The following is a 13,759-nucleotide window of genomic DNA, read 5'->3' as shown; positions in this document are numbered from 1 at the left end:
TCAAGTTGTTGTGAAATTACAATTCCCAGCATGCTCCATTTATTTCTGAGAAGTTCTGAGAAGAGCAAGTATCCATGCTGGGAGTTGTACTTTTATAACAGCTGGAGTGCCGCAGGTTGCCCACCCCTGTAACCTTCCTTCCATCTGTCCTTCATTTCCTTCCTTTCTCCTTCCTTTCCTCTCTTAATTAAACTTCCTTCCCTTTTTCTTTCCTTCTTTACTCCCTACTTTCTCACTTTTTTCTTCAGTTCTTCCAGCCTTCTCTCCCCTTTCTTTCATCCCTCTCTCATTTTCTCCCTTCCACCTTCATTTATCTTTGCTCCCTTCTTTGCCTACATCCATCTTCCTTATATCTTCCCTTTCTTCTTTCACTCATTCCTACTTTTCTTCCCTCTTCCCATCTCTCTTTCCGTTTTGCTTTCTTCCTTTAAATTTTTCCTTTTTGTAGTTTTTATATTCATGTCACTTTCTTGGACAGATGTGAAATTCTCCTCAGAATCCGTCACATATGACCCAACTCGGCAGGAGGAACGGAAGAGACGAGGTCCTGACAGTAAAGGTCATACACTATAACTGTGTAGCTTCTCTTGGGTGATATATGCACTGACAATGGATTTATCGTCTCAGCTTTCTTCACAGGTTTCACTGAGGAGCATTACTCGCAGGTAAGAGACCGGAGGTTGGGGTTCTCCATCAACCCCTTGTGCATCCTGTGGTTATACATTTCAACAGCTGTAGTTGTAATTAAATTATGTAACACTTGACTGTCACCTATAGCAATGGTACTATTACTCCTCACCTCCTGTTGGGTCATGTTCACACCATTGCTGCTTCTATCAGTAAAGTATGAATGTGATTGCTCCAGATTACTTGAAGTGGTTTTCCAGGCTTTTGATATTGATGACCTATCCTCAGGATGGGTCATCAATAACAGATCGGAGGCGGGCCTGTAATCCGTGTACCGGGGTGGGCTCCCCAGGATGCAGCGAAGTCACGAACGAGGAAAGCAACTCCAACATCAGTTTCACCAAAACCGTATTTCACTTAAACGTGGTCATGAACACGACCACAAATGCTGGTAACAAACAAATAAATGTACATACACCCAGCCAGAAGGCTGAGAACCTTGTGCTGCACAGCGCGGCGCCCTCCGATGGATGCTGGAGGTATTAGTGGTAAATTTACCTACTGACGGGCTCAACTAAAACAGCCACACATTACCTGTTATTACCCTAAAATCAGGAACAATTGTTGGATGCGTGGTGCGGGCTAGCCTGCGGTACAGCACAACAGCTTACAATCTTATTCCATGCTGTAATAATTCCCTCCCCCAACAACTGGTTAAACAGCGCGTGCCTATAGTGCTTCTCCTGAATACACAGCCTGGCTGGAATTAGTTGTGATGCTTCTCAGCTCTCCGGTGTGAACTGACACTTTAGACGTCAAGTCCTTGTTAATAGCAGTTAACAATACATGTGGCCCGACACCAACAGCAAACCTAACTGACTACAGGCCCGGTCTCAGTCTCTGGGATCCTAGGCACCAGTGCTGTATGAGATGTGTGCACGATTAGTCTTACCGGCCCGGGTCTGCTCTGTATAAGCTGGTGACTGTGGATGGAGGAAGGCTTTACTCCTCAGCTCTCTTCAGCGTTCCTGGCAGAAATTCTCCTTCCTCTGGACAGGATAAGGGTCTTGGACACAATCAGCTCCACTTGGCTGCAGCTCTGGTTCCTGGAGGATGCTTTCACACCTGGATGTCAAGGAAATCTTTTCACACACAGCTCCTGTAGCTTCTTCCAGGCTCATTCTAAGATGGATGCTGCTTCTCTTCCTCCCCAGGCTTATAACTCCACCCCTGACAGTTTTACATCTCATCAACATAGAAATGCAGTCTGTAGCTGTGCTTAGGAAACAGCGGCCTCTTGTGGCCAAACAGCAGAATGTCAGTCCAAATCATTTAACTTCATTTACACAGTGTTCACACAATGAGAGCTGTTTCCCCATCTCACAGACTGTTGATCAGCTGTATGAGGAGAAGGTGCGCGCTGTTCGCTGCTATGTCTATGACACGGCGTGCACCTTCTCTTCATACAGCTGATCGGCGGGGATGCCGGGTGTCGGAACCCCGCTAATCTAATATTAATGATCTATCCTGAGGATAGGTCATCATTATTAAAAGCTGGAAAACCCCTTTAAATGTTTCATCATAATGAACCTTGCGTGTTATCAGACGACAGGACGCAGAGTGGGAATCTTCTCGAGTTCGAGTGACAGAGATTACTCCTGGCTGGTGAACATGCTGAGATCAGAGGATTTCCGCTCCCAGGTCAGCGCTGTCCGGAGCTGGCGCATCTCTAAAGACACAGTCAGGGAGTTCATACAAGAAGTTGGAGAATGCACTTTTGGGATTCTCTATCAAAGCAAGAAGATGGAGAGAGATAAGGTCACAACTATAAAGTCCCGCCTGCAACTGGAAACCCTTTGTTCTATACTCGGTAAGAGCAGTGAATGAATAATCCAGGTCTAGATTGTTTTTCAGGTTACAGAAATCAAGATTTAAAATCAGTGATAATTAAAAGCATTTTACTCCGTGGAGACAAGAGAATAGAAAAGTCAGCTGAACTCAGCAACACGGTCGGGACAAGGTATTTTGGTGACCTAGGCAGACATGGCAAATGCCTCTCTCCTCTCCCACAAACAATTAAATCAACTTATAACAGGCAACAGGGCGAGCAACAGAAAAGTGTCCAACACCCCAGCTGCTGCAGAACCTCCTAATACACACTCCAGCTGCTGAAGAACCTCCTATTACACACCCCAGCTGCTGTGCAACCTCCTAATACACCCCTCAGCTGCTGCAGAACCCCATAATACACCCCTCAGCTGCTGCACAACCTCCTAATACACCCCTCAGCTGCTGCACAACCTCCTAATACACCCCTCAGCTGCTGCAGAACCTCCTAATACACACTCCAGCTGCTGCAGAACCTCCTAATACACACCCCAGCTGCTGCAGAACCTCCTAATACACACTCCAGCTGCTGAAGAATCTCCTAATACACACCCCAGCTGCTGAAGAACCTCCTAATACACACCCCAGCTGCTGCAGAACCTCCTAATACACACTCCAGCTGCTGAAGAACCTCCTAATACACACCTCAGCTGCTGCAGAACCTCCTAATACACACTCCAGCTGCTGAAGAACCTCCTAATACACACTCCAGCTGCTGAAGAACCTCCTAATACACACCCCAGCTGCTGTGCAACCTCCTAATACACCCCTCAGCTGCTGCAGAACACCATAATACACCCCTCAGCTGCTGCACAACCTCCTAATACACCCCTCAGCTGCTGCAGAACCCCATAATACACCCCTCAGCTGCTGCACAACCTCCTAATACACCCCTCAGCTGCTACATTCAACATAATGCAGTCAGGTTTTGATCCGGCTGAATCCCATGCCTGGTAGTAGGGTATGTTGGATCTAAACTAAGATGCTAATTGTCCCTCTGTGGTACTAGAACACTCCCCTCTGCATCCTCCTGTATGCTGCCCCCACACATTCCACCAGCTCAGTGGGAGAAGCCTAACCCAAATCTGGCTGCTGTGTCTCAGGGGCTAGGAAGAGGGAATAACTTGGTGCCAGTTCATACTCTTGGCCTGTCAGGGAGATATTGTCACCCACATTGTGAGGCTGAAGGCCACCATCTGCAATACTGGACGCATAGCAGGTGTAGCCATGATCTGGGAACACTTTTAGACGCCCTTACCTTGGCCCTGCTCCTAGCTTCTATGTCAGCTCTCTCGATTCGAACCACTGACCTTTCACTTGGGAATCACACACTGAGCTTTCAGCGAATGTGAGTGGAAGTTTTAATTTGTAGTATCCAAGAAGAAAGAGATTGTTCCACCACCAGGAGCAAAACAGTAACAATGCAGTTACATGAGAAAAATCTGCAGAACTAATCAGATGCTAAATAGCTGCAAGTCCAATGTATGTATGAGATAGCCAAGATGATTGTCTATAGGATTGTCTATAGAGGAGTCTCATGTTCAAAGCTGTAGTGGATGGTGAGATATGGAGCCTGAAAGTCAAAAGTTCTAAACATTGTTACCCTTTTGCTCGTCAGTGTAAACAAAACAGCAGCTAGGCCAATGCATAACTGCCTCCCCCCCCCCCCCCCCAATCCCTGTACTAGAAATGCCTGATCTAACAAGAGCAAGGAGGTGCAGCTCACCTGGAATTCAGACCTCATTGTGTCTGAGCTCCAATTCCAGAGTATCCCAGAGGTGGCGCCCTAGGCAATTGCCTATATCTACCTACCCTTCATCCCGGCCCTGCTTGCCAACTTTGGTGGGATTGGTTGACCTTCACATGTGTATAGCATGTCGTTGCTGAGGCAGAACAGAGTATAAATATCGCTGGTTCCTCCACCACCCAGAGGTGAAGGCTTAGGTTAGGCCCAGGAGAGGTGGTTCTGTTAGTGTTAGGTACCCATCTGCAGAAGCCACCTTGACGTTGGTAGATGGACCCGACATATGTTTGATCAAAAATGTGCACAAAAAGCTTCCATTTTTGATGTATAGTAGGTGGAGTACCACTTTAATCTAGAATAATCCCTATTTCTGCTGTTTGCATGTGTAATGGTGTGCCGCCATACGTTTTTTATTTGCTGTCTGCTTGCTGAGGGTAAAATGAGTTTTAACATGCCCTATGCTTTGCTCACATAAGAGATTAGCCAGCGCCTGGGGAGACTGCTAGTTCCCTGCTCTCCATTAACATCTGCAGACTCTGCCAGCCCAACATACAGTACACATGAATGGTGGAGGAGGATTCATTCACCAGCGGGTAAACAGGCAGTTTCAGATGGTGATCATGTATAGAACCTCCCAGAAGAAAACCAGAGTAAGTCTGTGAAGGATCTCATTCATCCAGGTCATGGTATACCAGTGGTAATAAGTCAGAGCAACTACTGGACTTTTGTATTTTTTCTTAAAAGTGTTTTGTTAGTCATCCAACCAACTTTCTCAATTAGAATGACTTATAGAAAGAATCTCCAATATTACATACTGGTAAGTCAAGCCTTCTAACTGAGAAAGCTAGTTGGATGACTAACAAAACACCATCAAGAAAAAACTACAGGACCAATAGTTGCTCTGACTTATTACTACTGATAAAACCATCAGTGGTCTCCAATGTTCTCCAGTGGTCCATGGCTTTTCAGCAGGCTGGACAAGTCTAAGGGGATCCAGGGGTCAGTGACCACAGCCCCCTATCTTTTAAACTGAATGTTTAGCAGAGAGGACTTGATTTCTACAAGATAAGTCCTCCATAGGACCCACCTCTGGACCTCCCAATTACCCAGAGCAAATAGTCGCTGGCAACAAGCAGCTCCCGCTCTGGTGGACCAAGTCAGTAAGAGCATAACATGATTTCTCGGTCCCATAAATCCCCAGCAGGTGTATTGTTACCTGTAACCTCTGATGTGTGACTGCCAAGGGTCCAAGTAACTTTTCCAAGAAGTGTCCGCCTGATGAGACAATCACTTAAAGCCATGTGTTACTTAAAGTTACTTTTTGTTCTTTTTATGTTTCTAACTAAGCAAATGTAAGGGAATTTCAGTTGACTTACCTCATCTCCAGGGCCCCTTCTCTAGTTAGTTGAGTGTCACATGACCTGTGATGTCAGTTTCTTTCCCTGTTCTGATGACGTTCCGTGCACAAGTATGAGGGAGCAGGAGGAGCAGGTCTACCTCTGTGCATGGAACCTCATTGTGAAGGCTGTGCTGGTTGGAGCAACAAGCCACGTCCCCTGCACTGCTCAATCTGCTGACCACGCCACCTGCACTGCCTGATCTGCTCACCAAGCCCCCTGCACTGCACAATCTGCTGACCATGCCCCCTGCACTGCGCAATCTGCTGACCACGCTTCCTGCACTGCCTGATCTGCTGACCACGCCACCTGCACTGCCTGATCTGCTGACCACGCCCCCTGCACTGCACAATCTGCTGACCACGCTTCCTGCACTGCGCAATCTGCTGGCCATGCTTCTCTGCACTGCCCGATTTTCTGGCCACGCTCTCTGCACTGCCCAATCTGCTGACCACGCTTCCTGCACTGCCTGATCTGCTCACCAAGCCCCCTGCACTGCCTGATCTGCTGACCACGCCCCCTGCACTGCACAATCTGCTGACCACGCTTCCTGCACTGCGCAATCTGCTGGCCATGCTTCTCTGCACTGCCCGATTTTCTGGCCACGCTCTCTGCACTGCCCAATCTGCTGGCCATGCTGCCTGCACTGCGCAATCTGCTGGCCATGCTGCCTGCACTGCGCAATCTGCTGACCACGCCCCTGCACTGCCTGATCTGCTCGCTACGCCCCCTGCACTGCGCAATCTGCTGACCAGGCTCCCTGCACTGTGTAATCTGCTGGCCATGCTCCCTGCACTGCACAATCTGCTGGCCATGCCTTCTGCACTGCCTGATCTGCTGGCTACACCCCCTGCACTGCGTAATCTGCTGACCACACTCCACTGCACTGTGCAATCTGCTGGCCACGCTCCATGCACTGCCCAATCTGCTGGCTATGCCCCCTGCACTGTGGAATCTGCTGACCACGCTCCCTGCACTGTGCAATCTGCTGGCCACGATCCATGCACTGCCCAATCTCCTTGCTGAGCTCTCTGCCCTGTGTCTCCCCTCCTACTGGATTATTGAGCAAAGTTTATCCCCTTCTACCATCAGCAGCACATACTCAGAATTGGAGGCTCTGCCTCAGGTGCTGAGCAGCTGCAGAGTTTCCTCTTCTCCATGCAGTGAAGAGATAAATGCTGTAGATCTTCCCTCCCCCCTCACCCTGCAGACACAGAGCTGACAGGCTGGAGGAGTCCTCTCTTTTGTACTCTGCTGCTATTTTCAGAGCATTACACAAGAACAGGTAGGGGGAAGATCCTGTATGTATCAGCAATGCCATTGTTCTGTACAGCTGGAACTTGTAGTCCTACAAAACAATATGAGTATTCCAGCAGTCAGACTGCAGACAGGGAGGGGAAATACAATCTTTGTTGACATCCACAAATTTTCATGAGGAAAACATCAGAGACTCTTGTTACATCCCCACATCTCTGCAACTACATGTAAACAAAGGGCCAGAACAGAAATAGGAAAATGAGGAACTGTAATTTTGTTTTGCCTAAAACTTGCTTAGCTTGCTGACCATCAGATTTACAGTGTTTTATCTATTTTTATATATCTTGAACAACCCTGTTAAGAAATATAAGAGAAATGCTTGAGTTACTGTACGTCCAACTCCTACTGGACATAGAAGACATTGGTCGGTCACTATGAGATTCGTGTGATGTCAGATTTGTTTAAACATTGCAGAGTACGGCCATGTGGAAATTCTTTTTTTCACTATTTTTCATCAATATTAATAAAAGAAGAGGGGCTCTGACGTCTAGGCCAGTGTTGTTATAAAATCATGGAGGTTGTCACCATAACAACAAGGCTTATTACAGCATTATAAATGTATTTATTAGTTCATAATAATAAATGATGCCTCCTGTGATGATGACCTGTGACCTCTGCTGTGTGCAGGGAAGCACAACGTGATCATTCTCATTGATGACGTAGAGGACAGCAGTGACTATGAGAAGTCCCGCATCCTGAAAACACAACATGAGGCTGCACAATGGGCCGCAGATTTACTTCTTGTGTCGGACCTGGACAAGATGATGAGTCTGGAAATGATAAAGAGGAAATTACGGATACAGATGCAGATACAAGGCTCAGGTGATGAACACTCATTTTCCTTATTCTTTGTCCCAGTTTTGGTAAATTTACTGAGAGATGACTCTGCTGACCCCACCGTCTAATGATAATGAGATGACTCTGCTGACCCCACCGTCTAATGATAATGAGATGACTCTGCTGACCTCACCCTCTAATGATAATGAGATGACTCTGCTGACCTCACCCTCTAATGATAATGAGATGACTCTGCTGACCTCACCCTCTAATGATAATGAGATGACTCTGCTGACCTCACCCTCTAATGATAATGAGATGACTGTGCTGACCTCACCCTCTAATGATAATGAGATGACTCTGCTGACCTCACCCTCTAATGATAATGAGATGACTCTGCTGACCTCACCCTCTAATGATAATGAGATGACTGTGCTGACCTCACCCTCTAATGATAATGAGATGACTCTGCTGACCTCACCCTCTAATGATAATGAGATGACTGTGCTGACTGCATCTATAATCATTATGAGATGACTCTGCTGACCTTACCCTCTCATCATCATGAGATGACTCTGCTGAGTACATCTGATAACGATTATGAGATGACTCTGCTGACCTTACCCTCTCATTATCATGGGATGACTCTGCTGACCTCACCCTTTAATGATAATGAGAAGACTCTGATGACTCCTCCCTCCAAAGATAATAGGATGACTTTGCTGATCACCCCCTCTAATGATAATGAGATGACTCTGCTGACTCCATCCTTTAATGATAATCAGATGACTCTGCTGACCCCATCTTCTAATGCTAATGAGATGAATCTTCATTGTCCTTTACACTGATTGGTGTCAGGTATATTAGCTATCTGAGGTTTTATAACACATGCTGAGAATTGTTGTGTATTTTATCCTTCATCTTGTTTCATACATTGTTTTATTATAGATAGCATCATCTCTACAAATCCGGTCAAACATGAACAAAGGAAGTCCAGCATAATAAGAAGATTTTCTTCCTTTGGTAAAATGTGATTTATTGCGTTACTAATTTGTGTACTTTATGTAATAATAACACAGCTAATATGACCATGTCATGTGACAACTACAATCCTCTATCACTTTACAGGTAGGAAACCTAGGGACAAAGAACATTACACTTCACAGGTAAGATATAATGAGGTGGCAATGAGCATCTTCACCACCACCAAGACTTCATGGTCCATAGAACAACGTGTACTATAGTTCATAGTGGATGTCTGGGTAAGGGAGCCCCTCCGGGACATTTATAAGCCATAATAGCTCAAGGTATTACAACTTTTCCCAAGCCTAGATTTACACATTTGCCATCATTTGCTCAAGTCCTGTGGATGGTCCAAGTCATTGTCCAAAGTATATGAGCCTTTGATGGTAATCCTAAAAATGTTGTTATCTATGGAGTCTGCACTATGTTGTCTATCGGGAGTCTGCACTCTGAGCAATAGATAATGAGCTCTTTGACCTGTTATTGTAGAAGGATAAATGAGACTCCACTAGTGTTTTCCCATCTTCTACTCCAGTGAACATCTTCTAAACATTCTGCCTTTTATCAGGGACCAGAAATAAAACGTCACACAGTTGGAATATTCTCAAGATCAAGTGACAGGGATTACTCCTGGCTGGTGGCAGAGCTTAGATCCGAAGCTTTCGATCATCATGTTTCCAGTGTCCAAAGTTATATAATCTCTAACAGCCAAAACTACCAGAAGTTCTTAGATACCATCAGCCAGTGCACATTCGGGATCCTTTATCACAGCAAGAACAGAGGACGAGTCAACGTCACCAATGTGACTGACTCTCTGTATGACCAGGAACTGGAAACCCTTTATATGATACTTGGTAAGAGATGAGATATGGGGGACATGTTCTTCTTTATAGTTCATTATTTCCTGGATGATCACGGTGGACAGAGCAGAGATTTAGAGGAAGTAAAAGGATTGCACATCCCAGAGAATTAGCAAAGCAAGTAAATACTGCAGAGAACATAGCCTTCCACCAACAATTCAGTACTCCTGACAGGAGGAACTTGTCAACCCTGGTTACACGCAGTTATCATTTCTCTATGCATATGTCGTGATGATATTACTCATCAATGACACTGCAGAAGAACGAGGCTCTGACAATCTCTCAGGCATCTTCATGAAACAGACGGTGGTTGTGTCACTACAGAGAGACCATGGAAAAGGGACTAGAACAGAAACTGAGTGCAAGCGAAGACGACTATGGTAGTAAGATGAGGGTTATGACAGAAGTCATGGTACTACCACAGATTATTCGAGGTTAGAGATGATTATGACATTAGCTAATTATACTTGTTATCTTTAAAGTGAAACTCTATACAAAAAATGAATCGCCCACAACCGAAGCCTCTGCCCTTCCTTCCACCTGACAGTTCACAGATCTGATTCACCTGACAGGCGGCGGCCATTGTAGTATTCCCCATGGGGACTAGCAGGCAGCCCAGCTGTAAAGCTGTCATAGACAGCACAGGCTTCCGCTGGGACTTACCTCAACCTGAATTATAGATTACTGGCCAGAGTTAATAATAGTTAATAATAAATACTCAAATATTAGTCATTGTTGTGGTGACCACAGGAGGAGCAGCCATATTAGATGCCACTTGCTTACTTCTTGATCAGGCTGTTCTCTGAGAAAATACTTCAAAAGTGACAACTAAAATGGAGACACGTCCTGTTTCGTAAAAATTCCAGCCATATCTAGAAATCCTCTTTAATACCAAAAACCTTGATAAATAATGAAAATGTCAATAACACAATCCCTGGCTTTGATGGGGCTCTCCTGTGTACAGGGAAGAAGAATGTGCTGGTTATCATTGATGATCTGGAGGACAGCAGTAATCCCCGAAAGACATGGATCCTGCAGGAGCAGCACAGCATTGAGGAATGGGCCGCTGACCTTCTTCTAATGTCACACAATGATAAGAAGGACAGGAGGATACTGAGACAGAAAATGAATAAACTAAAGAATCTTCTGCAAGGTCCAGGTATGTTCATGTCATGGTTAAGACCTGTTCTATGTACCTCCCATCAGCCCAGGGACCATGTGTGCCCAGTTATTGTTTGCTAAGTTCATTGCATGCTGCTAGTATGAAGTGTGCTGAACACCCAACTATGTACAGAAATCAAAGAAGACCCACCACAAGCAGATTTACCCAGCCCCTGTGAAGACATCCTTCTATGCTGAGATCTGCACACATGATATTACCAGATCCCGTCTATGTCCACATGGACTCACATGACTGCCAATAATGAAGCCTCAGAGGATGTAGATGTTGTTGGTAGTTGGATGAAGATTTGGTAGTTTGGATCAATATAAGATCTTCCTGTAAACACCAGACCGGGTAAAAAGTAGAATGAGACATGTGGTCTCAATATTGTCTAAGGGGGTCAGACCTTCCTGAGGACATTTCAGGCCCTTGAGTGCTATACGTTGCTTTCCTCTCGATGGTGGCAGAAGGAACACAGCTGTGCACAGATGTGACTTTTGAAAAAAGAATTTTAGTAGACTCACATGGGGCAACAGGCTTAGTGGTTACAGGAATCTTAAATGAGGTGGCAGGCTTGATAGTTACAGTCTCATGTGGGACATGGTTAGAAAGTCTCTCGTAGTCTTTATTTAGTGGAAACAAACAAAAGGAACACAATCTCTTTAAGAAGCAGCAGCTTACTCCCCCTTCCCTGGGTAACGACCCTCTGACTGTAGTTTCCTCGGGGAACAGTTGTATTTTCAGTTGACACCACAGCACTTCCACCTCATGGACAGTAATGAACAATCGACCCAGACTCTCAGTATTCTTCTCTCCGCAGCACACACATATTATTGCACACAGGTCACCGACGTCCAGGACATGATGTTTTCCCTTTTCCCACAGATACACCACTGAGAAAGTCCAGATAATTGTGTTTATACTCGCCTGGACATGTTGAATAAATTGTTCTAAACTGTAAAGACTTTTGTGAAGTGCTGTAGACTTCCTTCTTACAATTACGGACTGCCGAGTCCTCCACAGACACCCTCCATGGTGAATGATTTCAGGTCTAATTTTCTCTGAAGATTGCTAACAGTTCAGACACTTCTGTTCCACATCCTGAGCAAAAGGCTGAGTAATCTCTATCACAGACATGGCTTCTCTACAGGGCTCTAGCTGTGGGGGGGCTGGTTGTCTATGAACTACCCATATGCTCTAGCTTCCCACTCGTCTACGGTGCCCAGACACTTAACTTCCCTATCCAGGGCCTGAGGTGGTGCACCTGTATGATGAATAGCACCCACCACCACTTGCTAGCCAACGACAGGCAGGTGTGTTGCTGGTTCTTTCTATCTCACTAATCACAACATCTCTCAGCTCACCCTCTGCTCCTGCATCTCATTCACCACAAGGCAGTTAACCCTTCATTGCCACAAATTTACCTTAACAAATCAGTGCAACGTAGATTAAATACAGTGTGTTTCCCGAATTAAATATTGTGCCCATCTTCAATGCCCATCAGCATCCTGCTGACGGCAAAGTAACCTCCAAAGTGAAATCATCACATCATTACACATTCCCGCCATGATCTAAATACATACAGGATGTTTCACTCACAGTAGTGCACATCACACATGTGGTTACATCGATGTATAAGAGACTTTTACATGGCATCACAACATGACGTATCATTCATGGTGCAGATTACATAGAATACTTAAGTGTGGGGAGAAACACATGAATAAACATCACGTAAGCATAATGCTTCCGTGTCCTCAGCGACTTTCACAAACCGGGTTACAGTTCAAATGTGATGGTATCGCCACGACTATGTGATCAACTGTAACCCAAAGCAGAAGGACACAGAAAAGGATTTCTCTGTAAGAGGGGCAGAGCTGTTTCACCCCTCGTACAAGTGCAGCCTCCACTTCAAGTGTTTGGATCTTAGCATAGAAGAAGAATGGGTTACAAAATGTCTTCTTCCACTTGTCTTCTGGGAGGTTTCCTTTGAAAGAATAATGTTTATTATGATATAAGGTCTCAATTTTATATCTTATTATGTGTGGTCCTGTGTGAATACCTGGGGTAACAGGACTCAATGGTTCTCAGATAACAGAAGATCCACCGTGAAGTATTTTTAGGAACAGAAGACGGCTTACTATATGTGAATATACAATCTCTCTGTGATGGGCCCCTGGACTGGATTAAGACTCGTCGGGGTCAATGCTCTGAGAAAGTCAATGAAATCATCAGAAAATTGGAGATGATGAAATGAATGTGTTTAAGCAAAAGCAGTGATTTGTGGTTTGGGGCACTTTTACTTCTGACTCATATTGACTCTGGTGGATTCCACTGGATGGACGTCTCGTCAGCCTGAGCCCCACAAGATTTTTATACAAGACAATAAAAGTCACTGAGAAAATCTAAACCGTTTTTTGTCCTTTATGTTGGTTAAAAAATGGGTGACATGGCACGATTTTCCATCGGGGGCAGTATCACAGTGTGGTTCACTTTGCCACGGTTGCCGTGCAGGCCGGCTGCATGCTCTCCTGCGTTCCGGCTGCAGGCTTATTCCTGTGTATGCTGGTTGCTTGGGGCTACTTGCTGGCTGTGGTATCTGTGGCCTGTGTCTGAACTGCTCCTTATAGATGCATGCTTCCTCACTGTTTGGTTCATTTTGGGTTAATGCCTTGGTCTGGGTGTGGTCACTGGGTGCTTATATTCCTGTGAGCTGTGGTTTGGGGGTCAGTCTGTCTTCAGCCTTGCTAGGTGTAGGAGCTGTGCACCTGACCTGGGTTATTCTTCCCTGCTTGTGTGGCCACCGACTAAGTCATCGAGGTCACCTAGCCTGGTTCTATGTTTTGTGTGCAGCTCTGCCTGTTGGCCCATGGCCTGTCTGGTTCCGTGTCTTGTCTGTTTGGTTTCGTGTCTGGTCTGTGACCGCTATGTGTCGTTTTGCACGGGATCCTGACATCTTCCTGTC

General features: G+C 45.6%; 1 protein-coding gene across 2 annotated transcripts; it reads left to right on the top strand.

Annotated features, from left to right (window-relative positions):
- The first annotated feature begins 308 nt into the window (after nucleotides 1-308).
- LOC121008277 lies at nucleotides 309-13,188 on the top strand. Of its 2 annotated transcripts, none has more exons than XM_040440723.1 (9): nucleotides 309-544; nucleotides 640-665; nucleotides 2,233-2,497; nucleotides 7,600-7,794; nucleotides 8,698-8,772; nucleotides 8,878-8,915; nucleotides 9,341-9,626; nucleotides 10,597-10,791; nucleotides 12,886-13,188. In XM_040440723.1, exons 1-9 carry the CDS (start codon nucleotides 460-462, stop codon nucleotides 12,915-12,917), a joined length of 1,197 nt encoding a protein of 398 aa, XP_040296657.1. In that variant the 5' UTR covers nucleotides 309-459; the 3' UTR covers nucleotides 12,918-13,188. The 2 variants fall into 2 exon arrangements, with proteins under 2 accessions (XP_040296657.1, XP_040296656.1); XM_040440722.1 differs by having other exon boundaries at nucleotides 309-559.
- The last annotated feature ends 571 nt before the right edge of the window (nucleotides 13,189-13,759 follow it).

The sequence above is a fragment of the Bufo bufo genome, chromosome 7 (assembly GCF_905171765.1).
Source record: "Bufo bufo chromosome 7, aBufBuf1.1, whole genome shotgun sequence".
In the NCBI taxonomy this organism is placed as follows: domain Eukaryota; kingdom Metazoa; phylum Chordata; class Amphibia; order Anura; family Bufonidae; genus Bufo; species Bufo bufo.
The sequence above is the reverse complement of the archived record's forward strand: the minus strand, read 5'-3'. Positions and strand labels throughout refer to the sequence as shown.